This window comes from Psittacula echo (genome assembly GCF_963264785.1).
Source record: "Psittacula echo genome assembly, chromosome: 13".
Lineage (NCBI taxonomy): Eukaryota > Metazoa > Chordata > Aves > Psittaciformes > Psittacidae > Psittacula > Psittacula echo.
In genome coordinates this window covers 3,290,990-3,314,215 of record NC_137749.1, presented here as the reverse complement: position 1 = coordinate 3,314,215, position 23,226 = coordinate 3,290,990, and the positions used below count along the sequence as shown (strand labels likewise).

The 23,226-nt window shown below is 47.6% G+C and overlaps 2 protein-coding genes across 8 annotated transcripts; one reads left to right on the top strand and one right to left on the bottom strand.

Moving 5' to 3' along the window:
- Nucleotides 1-5,101: 5,101 nt before the first annotated feature.
- On the top strand, nt 5,102-20,460 carry CDK2AP1 (cyclin dependent kinase 2 associated protein 1). 5 transcript variants are annotated; one of them, XM_080628750.1, is made up of 5 exons: nt 5,102-5,172; nt 5,675-5,803; nt 15,919-16,025; nt 16,858-16,984; nt 19,630-20,460. In XM_080628750.1, exons 2-5 carry the CDS (start codon nt 5,737-5,739, stop codon nt 19,695-19,697), a joined length of 369 nt encoding a protein of 122 aa, XP_080484876.1. In that variant the 5' UTR covers nt 5,102-5,172; nt 5,675-5,736; the 3' UTR covers nt 19,698-20,460. The 5 variants fall into 5 exon arrangements, with proteins under 5 accessions (XP_080484876.1, XP_080484877.1, XP_080484874.1 ...); XM_080628751.1 differs by lacking the exon at nt 5,675-5,803 and having other exon boundaries at nt 5,147-5,172; XM_080628748.1 differs by lacking the exon at nt 5,102-5,172 and having other exon boundaries at nt 5,460-5,803.
- On the bottom strand, nt 16,372-23,119 carry MTRFR (mitochondrial translation release factor in rescue). 3 transcript variants are annotated; one of them, XM_080628755.1, is made up of 4 exons: nt 23,005-23,119; nt 22,329-22,639; nt 21,555-21,798; nt 16,372-16,534 (listed from the first exon to the last, which is right to left on the bottom strand). In XM_080628755.1, exons 2-3 carry the CDS (start codon nt 22,602-22,604, stop codon nt 21,586-21,588), a joined length of 489 nt encoding a protein of 162 aa, XP_080484881.1. In that variant the 5' UTR covers nt 22,605-22,639; nt 23,005-23,119; the 3' UTR covers nt 16,372-16,534; nt 21,555-21,585. The 3 variants fall into 3 exon arrangements, with proteins under 3 accessions (XP_080484881.1, XP_080484879.1, XP_080484880.1); XM_080628753.1 differs by lacking the exon at nt 16,372-16,534 and adding an exon at nt 20,615-20,762 and having other exon boundaries at nt 23,005-23,118; XM_080628754.1 differs by lacking the exons at nt 16,372-16,534; nt 23,005-23,119 and adding an exon at nt 22,732-22,950 and having other exon boundaries at nt 20,615-21,798.
- Between the last annotated feature and the right edge of the window lie 107 nt (nt 23,120-23,226).

Below are 23,226 nucleotides of genomic sequence, written 5' to 3'. Positions count from 1 at the left end.
CCCGTTCGTGCGAAGCTCCACATTCCTTTCCCCACGGTCATTTCCATTTTCCAGCCCTGCGCTTCGCTTCCACTCTCTCCTCCACTTCCTTTGCCTAAATGACCAGTAACAAACCAATTTGGGATGCTCCCACCAGGCTTTACAGCTGGTGTCGCAATGAGGCTGTGAGGGACAGGGGTGTTTGTGCCTCTCCATTATTTGTTCTAGGGACATGTTGCTGCTCTGGTGACACTTGGTTTGCACTTGGAAGGTTTTCTGTGAGGCTTTACCCCCATGTGCCCCTCCAAAATGAAACTCCGTACAGCATGGACACGATTTGATGAGGGCATCTGGGCCTATGTGTCAAGGGAAGCTCCTCATTGGAGCCAGCACTCGGCTCTGCTGTGATTCCTTGGCTCTGCTGCCATTCCTCTGCTCCTGGACACAGAGCAGGCCTAGGAGCTTTCCCAGGCAGGGCTGGGATCAAAGCAATTCTCTGCCCCAGCCAAAGGGTGGGGTATCCCCTGCCCGGAGCCAGCAGCAGGGCTGGGCGCAGCGGTGCCAGCTCGCTGTGCATGGGCCGCCCTCCTTGGCACGGCCTTCAAGAGCTCCGGAGTGGGAGGGAAGCGGGAGTCCAGCCCGCAGGGCAAGAGGGGGAGTCCTTGCAGGCAAACTGAAGGGATAGGGCAGGGTGGAGCACTCGTTTGTCTGGAAAGACGATGCAGGGCAGCCCTGCAATGTGGGGATAATGCGATAATCCATCCCTGCGAGCCAGAGGGAGGAAGGAGAAGCCCCTTATCTCAAGCTCCTGGCTTCACCCTGCGCTCGGCAAAGCTATCCTGCTGGCCGAGAGGCGCTCGGTAGCTTGATCTGACTGTTCTTAACAAGCAAAATGAAGCTGTTTCCCTTCTGCTCTTATTTTCTTTGCTGGTTTTCATTGGAATCCAGGCTGGTTTTGATATTGGTGCCTGGTGCCTATTTGCCTGGCAAACTGCAGAGAGGAAAACTCTCATTAGAGAGATTCCAGGCCTGTGCTTTTGTGGCTGAGGTCTTGGAAACTTCTCATTCGCACTCGGTGGTCCTCCAGAGAGACCTCCAGCCGGAGCAGGAGAGAGCAGGCTTGCTGCTCACGCTATCTCGAAGGTAAACTGAGAGTAGCATTAGGGCCTCTTTCTCTTAAACGTTCCTGGTCTCTTCGGAAAGCTTTACAGGTGCTATTTGCTTTCCCTCCTTATGGTACACGCCATTTCCAAGGCAAAACGTCCCCCTCAAAGATGGAATGAGCCTGGAATCGGCTCCTCAGCCCATAGGGCAGCACCCGCGTGGCGATGCTGAGCAGCTGTCTGCCTGGCAGGGCTGTTCCACTTGGCAGCCAGACAAAGGACTCAGGAGTAGGAGGAAAACAAGGCTGGGAGGGAAAGTCGCTCCAGATAATACGGCATCTGGCCTGGGAGGAACCATCTCAAAGTGGGAAGCAGGGCTAGGCTGGGAAAAAAGTTTCTCTGGGAGAATTTAAGCGGAGAGCCCATCCAGAATAAGCATCCAAACTTCCATCTGAAATCACTGCAAGGCTGACGTGGGCCAGGCGCTGGGGCTTGGCTCACGGCTGCTGCTCCTGCCTTCTGCACGCCGTACCACAGCCCCCTTGCACAGGGTCCAGAGGGATGTTTCCTGGGAAGGGTGGGGAGCAATCTGGAGCTTCCAGGGGGAGTTTGAGGTGTGAGGAGAAAAGGCAACAGGGTAGAGCTGGGGAATGTGTGTTTCTGCTCAGGACTGAGTGTTTCTAATGCGTGTTGGTGAGCTGGGGCAGTAACGTCAGCCAAAAAGATGGTGGTGGAGGAACACCAAGGGAACAAAAAGAGCAGGAGGGGAAACCTTGTACCCTCATCAGGAAGCAGTTATAGGGAGCAGAGACAGGAATGTAAGGAGCTGTAGCAATGCGATAAGAAGGGAGCACGAGTGGTGCCAAGAAGGATAAAATGCACAATCTTCCCTCTGTGCCAATGCCCCAGGAGCATGTGAGGTGTCCCTGGAGCAGGGCCCAGGGAAGGAAGCATGAGGAGGTGCTGGCTCCGTATGATCCCAGTGAGAAAGGTGCTCAGCTCTGCAAAGTACCTCTTGAAATGGTGTTTGTTAGAGCTGACACGCACCTCCCTCACCACTTGTGCTCCTTGGGGAGGCTGAGCTACCTTCACTCAGGACTTAAAAAGGTTCATTTTCAGCCTAGGCCTATCAGAGACTCCTCACTTCCATTTTGGATGATCTCTTAGTTTTAGCATGAGAGAGCAGTCTGTAGACCTGCAGATTAAATTAGAGCTCAGAAACCGGTAGATGCATCTCTGATTATTGTACATACGATGCTGGGACCCCTAGAAATGTGGGGTATTTGATATAACCTCCCTCTAGAAAGAAAAAGGAACAAACTTCCCCTTGCTGCTACACGTGTCTCTGTGGTGGGTAAAGGATATTTAGCACATCTACAAGTCACCCAATTCATTAAGCCTGGCAACAATTAATTACATTGAAATGAATGCGCAAAATGTAATGCTTTACACATGTCAAAAAGATGCCAGGAAAACCCTGGGTCTCACTGTGCCACCTTCAATTCCTCTCACTGTTGGTTTAATCCAAGATGATAAGGAACAAGCCTATTCTGTACTCTGCAGGAGGGTTACACACAGCTCTGCAGATACTGATGCCATTTTCCTTTACTTCTAGATAAAAGGGGACAAACAAGTTTGACTTTAGGCATGGCCCAAGGCCCCCAGCTCTGCTGGGGAAAGCAGCACCTTCCAACACACTTTGCATGTGTATTCCTTACACCCTCGCCAGAGCACAGCATCCATCTGTGCCGACTTTTGGGAAGGGAAAACCTCTCTGAGATCCATCAGGGCTTTGGCTAAGCAGGGAATGGGAGGCTCTGTGGAAACATTGAGTATTTGCAGTGGTTTGGGAGGAGCAGAGGTGAGGAAGTTGAAGGAGGAGAGGGAACAGAAAGGAAAGAGGAGGAGAACAGGGTGGATGTTGCAGATGTCACACATCCGAGAAGAGGTTCTGTACCTGGCAAATACATCACCTATGTCTGCAGGTGGCTGAAGAGACAGGCATCTCTTACTCACCTTGCTGGAAACCATAAGCACACACATTGATTTTGAAGTTATCTCTTAGTGTGGAGAAGGCTCATGTGTGATGAAACGGCGCTGCTGCATTTGCTGCTCTGCGACCTGGCCACTTGGTGATTAAGAGCTGCTTTTGCTGTCAGTAAACAAGCCTGTGCTATGGGTCTGCAGAGCCCAGACCTGTGACTTGAACAGACTGGAGCCTGCACACTGCTGGGACTGTAGCTTTACATTCAATGCAGGGTTTGCATGTGCAGAACACAACTTTCAGCAGTGCAAGCCACGCTCGTGACACAAAACACATTCAAACTGCAGGCAGTGCCTCTGAGGGAGCTCAAATCTCTGCTCACCCCACTGAGCACAGTCCAGGGCCCAAGCACAATGGTGGCTTTATTCTTGTGGCCGCACCTGGCTCAGAACAACTCAAGTGAATCCACAGCGATAGGAAGAACACAGAGGTACCTCTTATCCAAGCCCAGCACCCACAAAACACCCTAGGAGGCAGCTAGTCGAGTCAATTGAAGCTTAGAGAGCACCCAAGGCCAGGCAGTGAGGTCATTGAGGTTCTTGTGCTGAAGAAAGGATCATCTTTACAGGATCGTTTCCTTATCCCCCCTTCCAGGAACACTGTGTATTTTGAAGCTGTCATTATAAAACACAAGCAGAACACGGGGGATCTTGTTCTTCACTGTGTTGCTCTGAGCAGAGTTGTGTGGAGTTGATGTAAAGCTGTGTTAAACACAGAGAGGTTGGAACACTCCCATTTCACACTCAAGCGGAGTGACTGAAAACAAGGCAGTGGAAAATCCCATCCCAGGGCGGCATGGCCCTCTCCTGCAGGACTTCATGGGCCTCCCAGGGATCAACAGAAAGGCACTTACTTACAAATGTGGAAAGGAAGCTTTAGGGAGACAGAGTTCTCGCTTGAACAGCCCTGGAACTGGGGGTTTAACCAGTGGAATCCTTAGTAAATGAATGACACTGTTAAAACCTCAAGCACCTGTGTGAAAATACTGTCACTGACCATGTAATTCCATACCTGGGGCTGTCAGGTCCCCTCGCTTAACAGGCAGGACGTGGAGCAGTTGTTGTACTGGGCTTCGCCACGATAGCACTTGGACTGGAGATAAAGCACAAAACCAGAACAAGGTCAGGTATTTTATCTGGTTATCAGCCATCATTTTGAGATGTTTCCTTCATGCAGTTGCTAGGGCAGGAGATGGGGGGGTGTCAAAGGCTGGCTCGCTTCTCCCACCCTGCTTCAATTGTCCTTTATGTGGAGGAAACCATCTAATTGCACCGTGTGTCTGCAATGGAGATGCTACCTGCCTGCCTCTGCAGAGCAGCCCAATGACAGTGATCCTATGGGCTTAAATCCGTGTCACTTTACCCCTGACTTCCACGGAGCAGGATCAGGCTCCCTGTGTTTGCTGTCGCTGCATTAAGCGCAGTTGATTGCCTTGCACAGACATCAATTAGCATGTGCAATAAAACTACCAAGTACCTCACCCATCTCACAGCAGGAAGATCACACATGTGGGTCTCATCCTGTGGGTCTTGGGCTGAGCTGTGCACTGAAAGAGGCTGTGCAGGTCCCAAGCAGTTATATTGGTATAAATCTGGAGTAATTTAACCATTATAGAGGATTAATTGACAGAAGGAGCAAACCCGAGTGCTTTGCATCGAAAAGGACGAGTTCTGAAGTGGCAGATGCAGGCTGGAAAGATTCATAATTTAATCTGTAAATTTGCATTTTTTCATTTTTTTTTGGGGGGGAAGGAAGATAAGGGGACATTACTGATCTTGCAAGCAGAAAATGAATCAATTACCAACGAGATTCGTATTGTGTTTTTCAATCCCTCCGAAGCTGCGATCTACATTAACCTTCACCCTCCAAGCGGAGAGAAATAGTGGTTTGAAATAAAAAATAAATAAATAAAATAATCAGATTTTTCCTTGGCGGCGTCTAGGGTAAAAAATAACGTTTTATCCTAATATTATCAACAGGTATTTTCCATCGAAATCGACGCGGGGGGAGACGCGGAATAAACCGGAGGTGAACGGCGGCTCTGAGGTGAGGGGGAAGGCGGGAAGGCGGCGACACTCGGGCCACCCTGAGGGACGCGTCAGCCCTTCCCCTCTGGCAGGGGCCGCCGTCCGCGATCCCCCCCTCCGTGCCGCGGGCAGAGCCGTTTATAAATGAGAAGTTGTGCCAAAACTTTCCGAAGTTCAATTAAAACAGCCCCCTCCCGCCGCCGGGCTCCCCGCCTGCCCGCCCTCCCTTCCCCTCCTCTCCCCTCCCCGCCCGGCTCCTCTCACGGCGGCGTCCCTGAGGGGAGCTCCATTGTCTGTGAGGGGATGGCCGCGGCACCCCCCGCCGCCGCGCCCCCTCCGCGCCCCCTCCGCGCCGAGGTGCGCGGGGCGCCGGGCCGCCGCGGCGGGTGGCTGCTTCGTGTGCCCCAAAGTTTTTGGATCGGCGTCTCCTCATGATGTATGGATGATATATTGCATTGTGGGTGTCAATATAACTGACGGCCATATTTGCCGGTGCTGCTACTGCTGTAAACAACCCAAAGTGTCTGGGAGACACGGAGACGCTTCACTGAATTTCAGGACGCTTCTCCTCCTCCCGCTGGCCATGTCTCTGGGAATGTCTTACAAGCCCAACTTGAACGCCCACATCCCCGGGACTCCCCTCAACCCGGGTAAGTCCGCGCCGGTAACTGGGTGGTAAGTTTGGGAGGCGTGCGGCGGGGCCCCGCGGTGCCGCACCGGCACCTGGGGAGAGGGAGGGGGAAAAGCCCCGGACTCGAGTTTTTGCCCAGTCCGGTATGGCGGGGCAGCGGCTCCGCGCCGGCTCCGCGCCGCCATTAACCAGAGCCCGCCCGGCGCCGTTACCCCGCACCGCGCCGCTCGTTCTCAGGGGTGCGGAGCCGGCCGCGCGCTGCCACCGCCGCCGCTCCGGGGCTCCGGCCGCCGGGTTTCCTCCATGCTCGGCTCCCCGGGGCGGCTGATTGATCTGGATCAGGAATATTCCGCCGGCGCCTCAGCGAGGACCGCTGCTGGCGGGACGCCGCAAGTGCCGCTCGCTCCGCGCCGTGCCTCGCCTCGCTTCGCCTCACGCGTGCGGCCGCCCAGCCGCTCTCCTCAGGCGGAGGGGCCGCCCCGGGCCGCTCTCTTCAGGCGAAACGGCCGCCAGGGACCCCGGTCCCGCGGCCGCCGCCGATGGGGGGGCCCGCAAGCGCCTCAAGGGGACCCTCGCTCCCCGCTTCCCCCTCAGAGTCTCCCGGCTCTGCGGAGCAGTCGGGGCAGGCGAGCCCGCTGCGCTCCCTGGTGATTTTTGGAAGGCGGGGGGGGGGGGGGGGGTAGCAGGAATTCCTCTTTATTTCTTACAAAAGCCCTTTTAAAAACGACTCCTTTTCTTTGGATCTGTACAGGAATGTTTCCAACTTCTCTCACTAAAAAGTTTCCTTGATGGCATTAACTTTTACTCCATTCCCCCCCCCCCCCCGTTTTATTTTCCGTTCCCTAATTCCCGAAGGTAACAGCAGACGAGTGTTTTTCCCTTGTGCTGAGGTGTTTTCTGTACAATTGGGTCTCCGTGGCGGGGACTGTGTAAATCGGTGCAGCCTGAACAAAGCCGCAGCAGCAATTGGCTTCGCTGTGGGATATTTGGAAGGGATCTCGCTAATCCGTGCGCGTCGGCTGGTGTTAACCAGAACCAAAATGGAGAAGTTGGTTCCGACTTCAAAAATAACCCTTCCATCTCCCTTCCCCACAGCCCCAGCCTGCAGGCTTGGCATCAGAGCATCCACAGCCAGGAATCAGGCAGGTTTTTTTCTTTTATTTCCGTTTTTTTTTCCCCCTTTTGAGAAGAGAAAGTTTTGCAGTCGGGCTGAGGAGGGAGGGAAGAGTGCCCGGGTGATTTTTACAGTGCCGTTTGTGGTTGTAACCCTGGGAGATTGATGAGCGAAAGGGATCAACAAGATGCACCTTTACTCTAGCTACCAGGAGAGCAGCGGTCTTGTTTTACTGCAAGGAGCTGTTGCCAGCTGGTGGATGAACCGAGGTCCCTGTGCCTCAGACGCTGTGATCCTGCGTGGCGCTGAGCTCGGTGGGGCTGCGAGCGTGTGAAGGCTCGGTGTGCCTGGGTTATGTGTGGGGAGTGCCGCGGGCCCGGGCGCTGCTCTGCGAAAGGGGTCAGGAAGCAGGGGATGTGCTAAGGATTGCTGACAAAAAGCAGAAGTGTCACCGGAGGAAAAAGAGAAACAAAACAAAGCCCAGCAAGGCAAAGCGTTCTCCTGCCGGCTCCCACGAGAACCTGTGCCTTGCTCTCCGGAACAGCCGTAAAATTGCAGGGAAAACAAAGGTGGTATTTTGCGGTGGTGGGTGAGGGGTGGGGATTAGGTCATGCTATGGGGGGGATCCGGGTCTGGCTGCTCTGCGAGCGAGGGCTGCAGAATCCCGGCTCAGACATGCCGCTCACAATGCGAGCTGAGCAGTGAAGTTTCCGTCTCGAGCCCTCTCGCTACCGTGTCTGTGTGCTTTCTATCGCTCCGGCTGTGATCAGCGCTTTAGATTCTTTCATGCAGTTTTATCCTTCCCCCCCTTCCTCCTTCCCTTTTTTTTCCCCCCTCGTAATGGCAAGTTAGCAGCAGTTTGCTGTCATGCTGGAACTATTCCTGTCTAAGTTGTCCTCTCTTCTGAGTTCGGATCATCCTCAACACCCCCAGAATCTTTTCAATGAAAGAACGTCCTCCTCTGAATCCAAAATGGGCTCTCTCTTCCCTCCCTGTCTTCTGCCATTATCCTCACGCACCAGCTCTTCCTCTAGCTAGTGGTATTGCCAGCACCGTGGCCTAAGGCCAAGGGAGTTAGACAAAGCAGTCCTTGCAGTTGCACATATCGCATTCAGAGTGATATGACTGCAGATGGCCCCCTCCTTTCTGGAGCTTAATTCTGAATTGAAGGAGATTGCTTCTGTATTGTGCTTAAATTAAATGCCCTCCCAGCCATGAGGTTAAATTCTAGGTTTGCTTCCAAACCTGGGGTGAAGGTCCCCCCCGCCCCGTCCTGCAGAGGAGAGGAAAAACAGGAAATCTGTCCCTTTTGGCCTGAAATCAGCCCTGCAGAAACCTCTCTGTATGAATGCTGAATATTTTGGTCTCGGCCGAAGGAGGGCTCTGGGCAGCTGTGGATCTTACAGGGATTTTCCTCTGGGAGGTAACGCTGCTCTTCCCTGCAGTGCAGGGCTTGTGGTGCAGGAGAATTTGGAAAGGCAGTGTCGACTCAGCTCCGGGAGCTGCGTCCTTGCTGCAGAGCCAACTCCTTTCAAGTTTAGCCTGAGAGTGGCCACTCTGCAAAATCATGTTTAAACTGTGCTCAGTAAGTGCATCAGTGAGGTGCAGCAGTTGTGGTTGATGGGTGGCTGCGCTCTCTTCTCGCATGGGAGCGTGTCTGGGGGCTCAGAAACCTGGACTGAGGTCCAGAGGGAGAGGAGCTGTCTGGGGGGAGGAAGTAAGGGAGGAAGCCTCTGTGGGTTGTCGGCAGCTCTGGGGATGACTGCGGGTGAGGAAAATGCAGCTGCTCTGCAAGTGACTCAGGATGCTGGAAGCATCCGGGTGCTGACTCCTCTGCCTCACACCAGCGTGAGGGAAGGAGAATGTGTTGTCGCAGCAGAATTTGGTGCCTATTTCTCTTCCCTATTGCCCAGGGAAGGGGTGACACTTGGCCCAGGGTGTCTGCAGCCCAGTCTACATTTTTGTCCAAATTATCAGTCACCTTATGGAGGGCCTGTGCTCTGGGAATTGGGTCCCTGTGCATTCCGTCCCACGATGTCAGTACTGCGTGTGCTTGGGGAGCCCTGTTTGATGTCCTGCACAAGCACCTTTGTCTGGGTAGTAAAAAGGTGCTCTGTTGGGACCTACCACTACCTCTGTTAGGGTGATGGCTTTAAACTGGAGAGAGCAGATTTAGATCTTAGGCAGAAGTTCTTCTGAACTTCAGGGTGCTGAGATGCTGGCAGAGGGTGCTCAGAGAAGCTGTGGCTGCCCCATCCCTGGCAGTGTTCAGGGCCACTCTGGACGGGGCTTGGAGCAACCTGCTCTAGTGGAAAGTGTCCCTGCCTGTGGCTGGGGGTTGGAACTATATAAGCTTGAAGATCCTTTCCAACCCAGACCCTTCTGTGATTCTATGATATGACCTGTCATGCTGTGGCTCTACCTTCCCAGCCTCACCTGACCCTGCAGCGTTACCCTTTCTAACAGCCACATTTTGATTTGTTTGTATTCTCTTGCTTATCTTACTGAATCCTGCAGGTACTGTTTCCTCCTCATTTGTGTTTCATACTGTTTAACTATTTCTCTGTAAGAGGGCCAGCTGCTGCGCTGAGGTGTAGAGCATCATCTCCGTTGACTTAAGTGGAACCAGAGAGGTTTACACCAGCTGTGAACTGGTTTGTAGTTTGTCTCCTCGTTTCCATGTGTTTCTAGCTCTGTGGATATTCACCAGTATTCCTGTTTTGGTCAGAGTATGCACAGGTGAGAGAAAAGTTGTTTTAAGATACAGAAGCCATCAGAAACAGCTTGGAATTTTCCTTTGGTTTCCTTTTAAGTCTTGCAGAAATGTCAGGCTTCGAGACAAAATCCTGTTCCTGTAGCAAAGCTTAGAACCTGTTCTACGTAGGATCTGGAAAATACAAATTCCAGCAGACTCTGACAGGGGAAGGAGCTGTGTCTCGGCTTCTCGTAAGTAAGTGGTGACCTGTATAGCAGGTGCTGCTTAGTGAGGGCCAGCAGGGCTGGTGTGCACCTGAGTCACCTCCAGCAACCACAAGTTTCCTGGTGAAAAGTGCAAATTCTAAGGGAGAGGTGAAAAGAAGATTGTTTTCCTGACTGGGGCTGTAGCTTGCAACTGGAGAGACCCATTTCAATCAGTCCTGAGAAATGACACCCACCACACTAGGCCATTCCTTATGTGATTAAGACTGCAGTGCAGACTTGCATGAGCAAATGGCTTGCTCGTCGCCCTTTGCAGAGACAGCTTGTGTTTGATGTTGTTGTCCATATTGAGAGGTTGTTTTTGGAGTGGGAGTACTGGAAAGAGTACTGTTTGTAGGCAGAGCAGAGAGCAAAGTGTTCGTGCCTTAGCAGAAGAGATAATTTCTAGGAAATAGACTCTTCCCCCCCCCCAAGTTCAAACTGAAATTTGTTGCATCCCTCATCTCCTGAAGACCATGTGAAGTTAGAAAAGAAAAGCACATTGAGAGTGTTTCAGAATTAGCAATTTTCAGGTGGACTTGTTTGTACATTTAGAAAACTGGCATTCTTGGCTTTGTCTACCTGAGTGTTTAGCTTTAAAGCAAAGGGATGGTTTTCACAGCCAGCAAGTCTCCTCATTGTCCCCATCCATCACATGGTGGTTGAGTTGCAGAGTGGTTTTGGTTCATGCTAACTTGCTTCCTTTTGGATGAAAGTAAACTAGGAGCTCTGTTCTGGTTGTGCAACATTGATACTCCATCCCTTTTAATGAGAACACAAGGGTCCAAATCAAAGGTTAGATGGCTTTCAACCATAGCCATGGTCCCAGAGGGGGACCAGACTAACCTGAATTCATACCTCCCCGCACCCCAGCAATGTGTGGTGTACATGTACCATATGCTTTCATCTTTGGATCGTTTCCTTGTGCCAAATAACTTGCTGGTCCTGTGTCTTAAGCTAGAAAAGAAGGGGATGTGACTGTGTTCTGGTTTTCTGATTAAAAAAAAGGCAGGGGGGTAGGAAGAAGAGACATAAGAAATGACCGTTATCCACATGGAAAGATAAAAAAGAACGAAAATACTAGAGGAAAAGACCAAAGCGTGACAGATCAAAAGAGCAAGGCCTCTGGCTGTTAAGATAAAGAATGTCCTAGTTCTTGAGAACATATTTATGTGTGCATGCACTGGACTTTTTTAAAAGGAAATAGTTTTATTCAAAGAAAGGTCTGTTTCTACCACAAGGGCTGTTTAAGGGGGAAATAGTGGGTGAAAATAGAACTTTCACAGGCACTGCTATAAGGAATGTTTTGTGCAAGTGAGAACAGGGTCTGTTATTTTAAATTAAAACATTTATTGGAAGGTTGGGGGAAAAGGGGGCTTTCTGTTTTCACTCTGGGTTGGCAGCTCCTGTAGTGTGTGGCTTGGCAGTGCAGTAGATCTGCTTGTGTAGACATGCATGTGGTATCCCATGGATGGCAAGGAGTTCTTGTTGAACTTAAACCAAAGTGCATAGAGGGCTAAGGAATCAAATATTCTTGTAGTTAGCCAAAACACTGCAGCTGTGATTCAGGCTGTGTTCAGGTACTCGCTGCTGAAATGGCTGTGCTGGTTGAAGATGTTACCTCTCCCCTTGTGCTTGAAGATACCTTGTGATGTGTGTTGGCAGAGCAGCTTCTCAGGTGTTCTCTTGCACTTGTCTCATTCAGGACAGAGAAATTTATATCCTCTCAGTTAAAATATTCCAGCCTGGTTGTCTTGTACCATACACCGTCACGAATCGAGGTGCCATCATCTGAAGCAGATGAGGCATGTCCTCCAGTTGTGTGGGAGAGGCAGTAACAGCACTGGGCTCTATGTAAAGAGGTGATGACCACTAGCCATCTAAATGGCAAAAGGTTTATGTTGCAGGCAACCCCAGAGTGAAGAGACTGTGAAACAAGGTAGACTTTGTGAAAGAAGCCATGGGATTCCACAGACTACACCATGTACCTTGGATAAAATCCAGGCTATAGGTGTCTCTTACATGCTGTCATGTTCATGTGTAGGAAGAGTTTGTAAAATGGCAGGAGTTTACTTACACACTTTTACAGGACCTTAGACAGTACAGGGTATAGAGAAACACATATCCACTGAGGTTGGCTCTTGGCTTGTCCAAGGCAGTTCTGTGTGAGTAACTTGGTGAGTTGAGTAACTTGATGAGTTAAGTAACTATTCCTGATTTTACTTTGCTGTTTGTGAGAGAAGCCATGGGATCTGCTGGGAGTGGATCAGGTGAGTGTGCCCTGGTGTTGTTCTGCTCCCACTGCTTCCTTGCAGGGTGCATGGCAAGCTGCCTTCTCAGGTACCTTTACAGCAAGCAGCAGCAAGAGAATGAGGAATTAAAACTTAGAACAGCAAATTGGTATCATTGCTCAGGCTTGGATACAGTAGCATAGGACCTGAAGGGATCCCTACAAACCTACCATAAATTCATGAGAAGATTCCTGGTCAGTGGGAGTTTAGGCAAACAAAGATTGATGTGAGATCCTTTGTCTCCCAGGGTGTTAATTTGGGCTCAGAGAGACTGCTGGAAGGAAGAGATTTCGACACAGAAATCTCATTTCTGTTTTCTGTATTGTGACACCCTCCCACCCAATTAATACAGATTAATATTGATTAACAAGAAAATAGCTATATTTTTGTGGGGGGAAAACGCTTCTGGCAGTCTTCTGTTTGAATGGAGAAATGAAAGGCATTGTTGGCACAAGAATAAATGGGTAGAGAAAAGGGTTTGTGTACATTTAATTAGGAAAGTGGAGGGAGGAAAGTGTGTCTATTAATTGAGGTTTTAAACAGCAGCAAGCACTAAGACAATCTGGGACGTGATACAGGATGTCTCTTAAATTCAGTACCAAGCACACTCCCTTTTCAATTGTGTCAATTCTTAACTGTCTTGTCTCCATTGTCATTTCACTGTGAGAGAGCTTCAGTTTAGCTCCCCCCTCCTTTTTTTCTCTCTAGTGAATACCTAATCATCACACTGCTTTTTGACTGGGTATTGACTCTGAGACTTCCTGGCCTAATTTTTCTTGCTCACTATAATAGCAATAGCTGGCGATCTTTATTTTGTGATTCTTGAATCTGAGCTATACAGGATACTCAGACATGCAGCTGGATTTTGGGTTAATTGAGTAGTAGTCAGCCAAAACCCAGGGCTTCTCAGTGGTATTAACAGAGAAAGTGATAGGTCACAAAGCTCAAGGTTCGTTACCCTCTGAGATACTCATACCCCCACAATTAATTTCATTTTCATGATTGCATCATCTGAAATTGAGGTGAAATCAAGGATTTTTGGTTTTTTCCCCCCTCCCAGCTGAGTTTGACTGGCACAACTTCTGACATAGGTGTATGGAGGCTGGTACTGTGGCCAAGTCGAATCCTTTTCTTTGTTCTCAGGGCCTGCTGCTGCTGATAAAGTGGTCGGCGCATGGCATTATGTCTTATTACATTTTTGATGCAGACTGCAAAGAAACGGGTAAACTCACCATGGTTACCGCGATCTGTCATTTGGCAGGGCATGCCGTACTCAGCGATGGCCTCTAGTGTCTGCAGCACAGCTCTGCATATGTGACGGGTACAGTAGACAATACAGCACCCGTGGCTGCTGAAGGGATGAACTTTACTCATCTCACTTCTAAGTCACATCAGCAGCAGTGCTCCAGCAACAGATTCTTACTCGTGATTGCCTCCTGAAAGTTCTTGTTTGCTTTTGTCATTCAGTGTTGACTGAGTCACTGCTGGATCCAAGCTTCCAACTACTGTCCACTGCAAAGGCGTGTGGTGTTGGCTTCCACACCTGTGGAACTTTCTTGGTCAGCACTTAGATTTGTTACTTTGCCTTCTAATAGGGTTTCTTTCTTACCTAGACATACCCTGCTGCATTATTTTGTACAGACCCAGCATGGGAAATCGCTTAAATCAACATAATGTGAAACAATCACTGAACTGTCTGTCATATATTGTCATTAACCAACATGGTGGTGATAAGTTGTTGGTTTGCTGCAGCTGAGGCTTGCTCAGTGGGTAGGGCAGGATTCCTGAGCCTGGTCATCAGAGTCCTGGCCTAAATTCTGAACCACTTTGGAGCTCCCAGGACTTTTATGTGGCTGCTTGCAGCAACAGTTCAGGAACAAGTCCTTGCAGGATGGCCCTTTTGTTTTATTGTACGTGAGGAAAAATCACTTTAGTCTTTCTCTGCTTAATTGAGGTAATTAAAGCTTCTTACCTTGCAGCACAAGGGGCTCATTAATGGTTTTGAAGCATTTTGAAGTCCTTGGAGGAAAGATGCATTTTGCTGTTGTGTCAGGTTTGATAACTGTTGAAACTCAGTCATCTGGACTTGAAACACTGGGTTTACATACAGAAATCTTACCAGTTTGAGCTAACAATGTGAAGAACTAATGGAGAACTAAGGGTGTTCTTCCCAGTGCCATACTCTAAGGGTGTGTTGCTAAGTTTTTCTGGGTTTTGCTATGCTTTAGCAAAATGTGACAATGGGCTCCATGGGAAACCTGGCCAGAAATGCAGATTGTAATGCCATAAGGTTTAGCAGCTTAGCTAAAGACAAAGAGAAATCTTGCCTTTTTGAGGTGACCTAGTGACCAGCTCAGTTTGCCTTTCTTAGGATTTCACATTCTGTTAACTAGTAAAAATTAAGAACATGCTCTCTTCTTGTAATGGAGACACCACCACAATGACATCCAGTGATCAGTTCTGAAGTGGGAAGAGACTTCCCAACTGAGGGCAAGAGTCTATTCCACTGTGTTCAGCCTTGTTTTATACAGTGTAACTGCTGGCTCACCCTTTTTGCGGCAAGGGAAAACAGGAATGAAATCACTTGCAACTTTAAAACAAAGCCTAGAGATTTACATAGTTCTAAGCCCCAGTGACTTTTAGCATCGGTTTAATTTAGATTTAAATGAAGGCTGGTAAATGAGATCTTTTCCTCATAGGAAAGACAGTTGGGAATTTTCAGCAAAGGAGTTTGTAAGGGGGAAGATTTTTCCAGACAGCAGGCAGTCTGTGTCTGTGCCTACAGGCAAAGACAGCAGCATCAGTGGATGCAGGGGCACTCTGGCTGAAAGAGCAAACAAGTTGAATGGGGTAACATGCCCTTAGTCCTGAGGTACAGTCCATAGCCAGGAGGTCCTCCAGCACTGGTGGGAAATGGGCAGTGTAATTAAGCCCCTAAGAAAAATCTGAAGGTTGTTTTTCAGCCCCCAGTACTTAGTGTTGTGGCGTGAGGGGGAAGGAGTGTTGTGATGGTTCATTTCTGGAGCAGTTCATCAATGGTTGCACTAGAGTCTGTTTTTGGAAGTCCCAGCTGACTCAAAACCCTGTAGATCCAAATAGAATCCTTTATAACTTCAGAGAAAGTAACCATAACCCAGGGTGATGTTATTTTCCCTTTGGTTTTCTTACACAACACAATTTGTCTGGCTAAAAATGTTTGATATCACACAAAGAGGAATAAAGGTAGCAGTCCTCGCCTCCAGTGTCATACAATGAGCAGCAGATCTGATCTACCTCAACTGACTGTTCCCTATGAATAGTTTTGGCATTGGCTGAAAATAGTACTGAGGGTAACTGGCATTGACCATGTGATGACACTTTGAGTTGCAAAATTACTTTCAGATAACTTGCAGTGAAAAAGTAAAAATAGCACAGTACATTAGACTCATCTGTGTGGAATTTATATCTGCCAAAATAGGGCTCCTTAATATTTACAGTTTGTCTAGGCAGAACAACCTGTCATGCTACACTCTGTTTCACTTTTAGGCAAACAGTTTGCACTGATAATGCTGCAGGCTGTGCTGTTTCCAAATGTACAGCAAACATAAGAGAAGCATTAATTTAACCATTCTCTTCCTAGCAAATACCATGCCTGTGAAATGTCATTAGTGAGCTCAGACAGAGGTGAGAGGTCACAGCTTTAGCAAAAAGTGATTAAAATGTGTCCCAACGTAACAGATTAATTAATCTTTAGATAATAACAGGGTGTTTTTTCCTCTTTTCTCTCTCCAGCTGGGAGCGTTCACTCTCCCTCCACAAGTATGGCAACATCTGCGCAATACAGACAGCTTATAAATGACTACGGACCCCCATCTCTAGGCTACACACAAGGGATGCAGGTATGTCTCTGCTGCTTGTTTCTCTTTAATCGGATCACTGACCCTGCATACTAGCCTGGATTGGGGCCTGTAATCTGAGGTGTTCCTCCCTCCCACCAAGATCTGAAATCAAACCCAAATGGCACACTGATTCATCACACATGTCTTGGGATCAAATTAGACTAAGCAGAGTGCTGAGTGAGATTGGTTACTAATTAACTGTTAGTCCCATCCTATCTGAGTCACTGTGAAACATGTCTTCAGTTATGTTGAGATACAAGAGCTCCTAACATATTTTATTTGTTAAAAAATGACTATTTCTGTAACATTTCTCTTCAGTAAATTTATACCCTAAAACGTAGTCCCATAAAGTGTGTGTCACGCACAGTCCTGTGGGCTGCTCCAGGAATCCAGCTGTAAACTTTCCATTAGATGTTCTTGACTTCATAGGATTTCCCTTATGATACAGGCAGGTTTGCTTTTTCTGCTTCTCACTCTCCTGCCTTCCCCACAAAATGTACACCTAAACACTGAAGAAGCAAAACAGGAGTTAAATAAGCAATTCCCAGCTTGCAGTTCTTTTAGTTCTGTTTTAGCTCTGGTTTCACCCAAGGTCCCTCTCTTGCAGCTGCATGCTCCCATTTGATCCTGATTTTTGAAGGGCACATAGCATTGTGTCCAGCTGTAGTGGCAACCACAAAAAGCAAATGATGTTTCTATAATAAGCCTGAAATTTTAATGTCTTAAAAAGCGGCTTCAAGGTCTATTTCTCCCTGCGTTCCCAGTTGCTGTTTATTGTAATTGTTCTGTTTGTAGCAGTATTTGATTGAGATTAATCTATTTTCAACTACAGGGGACCAGCAGCAGCCAAGTACCACAAAGCAAATATGCAGAACTTCTAGCTATCATAGAAGAACTAGGAAAAGAGATTAGACCCACATATGCTGGGAGTAAAAGTGCGATGGAAAGGCTAAAAAGAGGTAATGCTTAAATCTGTTTGAAAAGAATCATGTCCCATACACTTGGAGCACTGACTGCTTGTGTACAGCTTCATGACAACTGGTTCTCTTGAAAGGAGACTTTGAGCTCATCATTAAACTGGGTGTATTAATGAGCAACTGAAACCTTGGGATACTCCACTTGTGCTGCATTTGATAGATAAACCAGTGATGAAATGGCTTTCGTGTGCACAAAGGGAGTGTCAGTTAGCATTTCAAACCACCTTTTAGACCCATAAGGTGTCTAATGGATGCGTGCTTCCAGGTTGCTGGTGACTGACTTGCCCCTTCAGTTTTCCCTTTCTGGTCTTCAGAATATGTGGCCAAGCATTGTTTACTTCTCCTCACTTACATCACCCATGTACTTGACCCAGGAGCCTTTACTAAAGTGCATTTTTACACCAAGGCTGATGGAGAGCTACAAAAAGGGAATAAAAGGTTGCCAGGGAGGGCTGTGCAGGCTGAGATGTCAAACATACACATTTGTTCCCCCACTCTGTTACCTGTTGTCAGTGGATGTCATTAAGAGCCCACCAGGGAGGGACATAGAAGCTTTTAGGCCTGGCTGATAGGTCTTTCCAGCTTTGCTTTGTCAGCTAAAAGGGGTAATAAATGCCCTTTCCTTGGAGTGTAAAAGAAACCCCTGCATGCCCCACTGCTGACATCAGCTTGACATTGTCCTCTGCAGGGGACGTGAGAGGGATATTTCTGAAGGAGCAGTGGGACATTCCAGTGCCCCAGCTCCTGAAATTACCCTGAAAGGCCATGGACAACAGTTGTGCTGGCAATCCTGTTATTTGTCAGTATAATGTAGTTACTGATTCCTTGGTCCTTGTGCTGAGTTTGGCTCATGCTTTCAACCCAGAATGGGAATGTTACTGTAGCAGACTAACTTCACCATCTTGCAAATCCCCCTTTCATTTACCCAAGACTGTGAAGCTTTATTTAAGGCTCAACCATTACGAGAGTGTAATATATCTGCCATGACATGCAATAAAATGACTAGTAGCTGTTCTGGGAAAGGATGCAATAAAGTCTGCTGATGAGTGGTAAGTGGAATGTGGCCCAGCTAAAATCAATGTTACTGGAGTCTCTTTATTGCATTGCCTGAGTCAGTATTAATAGATCATGAATGGCAGTAGGCTAATGGGGACAGCCTGAGAGGGACTGGGAGAGACGCAGACATCCTCAGTTTGGTCAGAAGTTGTTTTGCTGCTGCTCACAGTGAGTATTCAGTTTGCTGTCTAAGGTGGGTTTCAGGTTCAGTGCTGGCACTGTGACTTGCCAGTGTTGCAAAGAATCCCAAATACATACTTTTTGCTGCCATCTTTTGGTCACAGACATACCTCTCTTTCCATTTTGGGAGCCTGATGGTTGAAGGAGCATGTGCAAGTGTGAGAGCAAAAGTGACTGAGGGTAACCCATGTGACTGCAGCCTTCCTGGCCACATCCCCAGCTCCACCTGCTCCTAAGCAGAGACTACTGACCTCTAAAACTGGCCACATTTCCCACTGTTCTTCATCATTCAGGATAGATTTGCTGCATAAACTAGGCATCCTGCCACCAGATACAGGTCTGATGCACAAATTCTGCATCCCACAGCTGCAGGGTGCAGCTTTACTTGTCTGTGTCAATTTAACCCTCTGCAAAGCCTTGTGCCTGTCAAGTCCCAAGTCAATACTCCTTGGATGTAAAGGCTGTTGCTGTGATATGGAATAGCAGCCTTCCAGAAACAGAATCCATTATCTTTAAATAGAGTTTAAACTTCATCTCTTGTGTTACTGTCCTTTCTCCACCTTGTTAAGGAACATGACTGAGCAGAGAAATCACTTTCTATCTTGTCCTGTCAGTAAAAGATAACCTCGTTTGTAGTAGAAAACCCTGTCTTGTCTCTCATCTCGAAAATCCATCTCGGGCTCTGTTCTTTCAGCAGCTCTGTGAACATGAATCTAGATTTAGTTCCAGGATTAAGAATGGAGGTCCAGATTGCTGGAACTGAAGGCAACAGGCCTTGTAGTGAAAAATTCCACATTATGTCTATCAGATGAGAGTAGATGTGGCAGCATGTGAAGTGGTGATGACTTACACTGGGAGCTGAGCCAGCGTTAGGAGGGAACTTTTTGCACGCACCATAAAAAAATCCTTTTTACAAGAGACACAACTTGTGTTTAAGCAGTATTACGAGGGCTTGGATTAGGTGCATCCTCTCAGAGAACTGTCCCAAGGTATTAAGGCTCAGAGCCTGCTGAAATGACTCCCCGGATAACTTTGTATTTACTTTTCACTCCCCCGTAGCAAAATAACTCACAGGTAGGCAAGATGGTTTTCTCCCCCACCTGCTTTCCATTATGTCTTTGATTTTCAACAGGCCTGCACTGCACATTAGGATATACCTGTCACTGCAGACCCGCAAGATCTTACCGTGCTTTCATTCCTGGTTTAGCCCCTTTTCTGTTTATAATGGCAGTTTGGGAAAGCAGCAGCTGATGTTTGGGAAGTGAGGGGTCTCCCCCCCTTCTGTGGCAGCCTTGGCAACTTAGGACAGAAATACCTCTACCTTTCTCTGCAGTGTCATCGCAGGTGTGACCGGAATGAGATGATTGAAAACATGTCCAATTCTTTTGCAGGCATTATCCATGCCAGAGGATTAGTTCGGGAATGCTTGGCTGAGACGGAACGAAATGCAAGATCCTAGCCCACTCATTCCGTCTCTGAATGAAGAAAAAGTAACACTTATTCCTTTTGACTCTTGAAACATTCAGACAAATTCCTTTATTTTGAATGTTTTGCCTTTCTTGTTTCACCCTTACGAAAATGTATAGTTAAGAATGAGAAAACAAGGATTTTTTCAACTTCCTGAGGGTTTGCATTTTGTAAAGACATTAAAACTCCCTACAAAATGTTTCTAAAACATGAAAACTGAACTGCATGCAGAGGAATGCTCTTTCTCTCCCAGGCTCTATTTCAGTTCTCTTCTTATCCAGCCACAGTCTCATTCTGGTTTTTGGTTTTTTCCTTTGACTGTATTCACTTAACCCCAAACTGTCAATCTTCCACAGTCTGACATTAGCTCTGAGGATTTTGTTTAATGAATGCAGAATAGCATGCTGTCCCCTGTAGTCTGCTAAGTCACACTTTGTCATACAGCATAGACCCTGCTTAGAAATAACCTTCCCCTTCTCTTATTTTCCCTTTTTTGTTCGTTTTGCATAAACATTTGCATGACTGTTAGTGCTTTGAAGTCCATTTAAAGTGCATGAGTTATATGGAAAATAGGGAAACCTATTAAATAATAACAAGGTCCTGGAAAGCTAATTTCTACATTAAGGCTGGAGATTTCAGTTTAAAGTTTGCCAGAAAAAAAGAAGAAAAAGAAAATTCTGGATAAATTACTAAAACTGTTATTTGCATCTTTGTATGTATTTATTACTTGACGTAATAAAGCTTATTTTCATTAACAGTTTGTATTAAAACTCTGTACAGTCACTTTAATTGGATTCATACTCCATGAACAAGAACTCCCAACAGCTAAAAATGTAACTTTCATGCAGGAGGCTCAGGTTCAGGAACAGAGAAGGGAATTAGGGAACACCCCTGAATTGCTGGTGAGTTTCCATCCCTGGCACAGTGGGATGCAGTTGGAAGGTGGTTACAGTTGCCAGTAGTCTCCACTCCTTTCAAAACACATGCTGTAACCTCACTTCCTGAAGCTCTCTCCTTCAATGCTGAAGGCCAAAACTTGGTGGCAACTAGTGAGGTGCTGTCCAGAAATGAAAGGGAAGTTCTGGTTAAGCAATTAGAGTTGTGAATGGGGTTAAAATGGGAAAGTATTCCTCACTAGTGCCTTCAGAGTGACAGTAACAAAGGACATGCAGCTGTATTTGCAGAACATGGGAAACTGTCTGAAATGAGGGAAGATACCCAAATACCTGAGCTTAATGTAATAGTGACTGTAATTCACTGTTATGCAATCTAAATCCTAAGGAAGTTGGGCTGTCTGGGCTATCTAACACATAGAGCTATGGATGCTTGCAGAAAATACAGTATATTAAGAGGCCAGGTTAATTACTTGGATGATCTGGATTTCATTGCCTTGGGAGGCAGCTTCCAGGATGTGTTCTTTAGCTGTAATAAACCAATTTTACCTTTGAACTGGAAGAACACAACTCACTTGGAGCAGGGAGTGTTGGTTTTAGGCTTGTTCTCCCCAAGTGTTTGAACTCCTACGAAGCATCATACGGTGTCATCCAGGCACAAAGAAATCTATTGCACTTTTGGTCTCCATTACCAATGGTGGAAGGTTTATAGTTCCTTTTTAACAAGGATTGCTTTAGCATCTTCTGAACTTGGCAGGAAAACTGATTGCTAAATGTGATTAATGAGATGATGGTGGGCAGAAGCAGAAATACAACTGCTTTTATCACCTCAGTTTTACAGTAATGGAAGGTCACTACTTGGTCTTTCAGCAGTGCTTAGGGAGCTCTACATCAAACTAACTTCATCCATTAGTTTGAAACCTGGGTTTAGGTATAATGACAAACATTCCCCTTACCCTATTCAGGCAAGTCTGTATTTCACACAGTTCATTTCTTATCCAGTTGTTGCATCTCTTTAAAAAGCTTTTTCCTTTCTAGATGTTCCCTTGCTCTTCTTTTTTTTTTTTGCTTTTTCTTCTCCAATGCTTTCTTCTCTTTAAAAACATCACTTTCTTCACCTTTATAGAAAAGGTCAACTTTTTCCTGCAGGATTTCTCTGGCTATCTTCCGGTTCTGCTCCACTGATCTTGTTTGATGACACTGAAGAAACACAATAGAATATTTTTACTGGAACTATTAATCTATCCTTCTGCTTTCCCTTTCAGTCTAGGCATTCCTGCCATTACTGTAAAGAAACTCCTCTTTTGCTACTGTAACTCGTTAGACTAGCTTTCGCATTAATCTTCGATGCTCCTATTTTACCTTGGAGACCTGTTTCTGAGTTTAACGTAATGTCTCCTCCTTATGATAAGGAAGCAAAGATTAATTTCAAAGTATTAATCCACAAGAAGTAGGCAAGAAGAATGCTTAAAAAGAATCTGCAAAGTGGATCTGATCACCTTGTTCAGGAAGACATTCTAACTCACAAGAGGGACAGGAATGCGAGAGCTGCCACTGAAAGACAGCTACAACAAAAGAGTTTCTTTCTGATAGCCAAAACTTGCTTCTGGATGGGATTCTTTACATAAAACTTTTCCTCCCTGACATTTGCACTGTGATGATGCATTAATATTAAAGAAGATCTAGAAGACATGATGACAATTTGTGACTTAATGGAATAAACCAATTACCTTCACTACAATCCCAGATGGAACATGCTTCAAGACAACACAGTTGTTTGTCTTATTTGTGGCCTGGCCTCCTGGGCCATTACCTCTCACAAACTGTTCTTCTAATTCTGCCTCAGTTAGTCCAAGGAGATTGAGAGAGTTTTTCTTCCCTGCTGCCTGAAGTAAGGGTGCTCTGGGTAGAGAGAAATGCTTCTGCCCCAGAATCCATGGTCTCCAGCCTGGCACTCGGGCTTCTCTCAGTAAGGATGCAAAATGAACTAAACTTGGAACGTTCATACAGAAACGAGGACACGGTTTCTCTGGAACAAAACCTGAAACAAGAGGGGAGTAGAGTTTACCATGAGAATCCGGTGTTAAGATCTAGATCCCACTTTTTGAACACGGATACATGAGTGCTTGATACCGGTGTCACTGGCAAGGCCACGGAGGACGATGCTTTATACCGCTGATTAAACCGCCTTTAAACGCTATTGTACTGCTGAGAACCTCGCACGCACACCCAGTTCTGGTAACAGAGCGAGCAGCACGGTGTCAGCAGAGCCAGGAACGAGGGGAAACAGCGGCCGCCGGGACCTACGACGGTCACTGCGGCGCTGCCCTCCCAGACCTGCCGCCTCCCCGGAGCGACTCCCACAACCCGGGACACGCCATCCCCAACCCCGCCGCTGCTTCCTACCTTCAGGTGACTCGGGGCACCCCCGCCTCCGCTCGCACAGCGCAGGCGCGTCCCGCTGCGCACGCGTACCACACCCTCTGCGGCTCCGCACACCGCCGGCCCCCCCCGCGCTTGCGCAATGCGGGGCTGATCGGCGCTTGGGTGCGCAAGGGGCGGGCTACCAATCAGATCCTGCGAACCCGTGCGGCGCGTAGCCACACTGGCCAATCCCCTCGCGGCGCC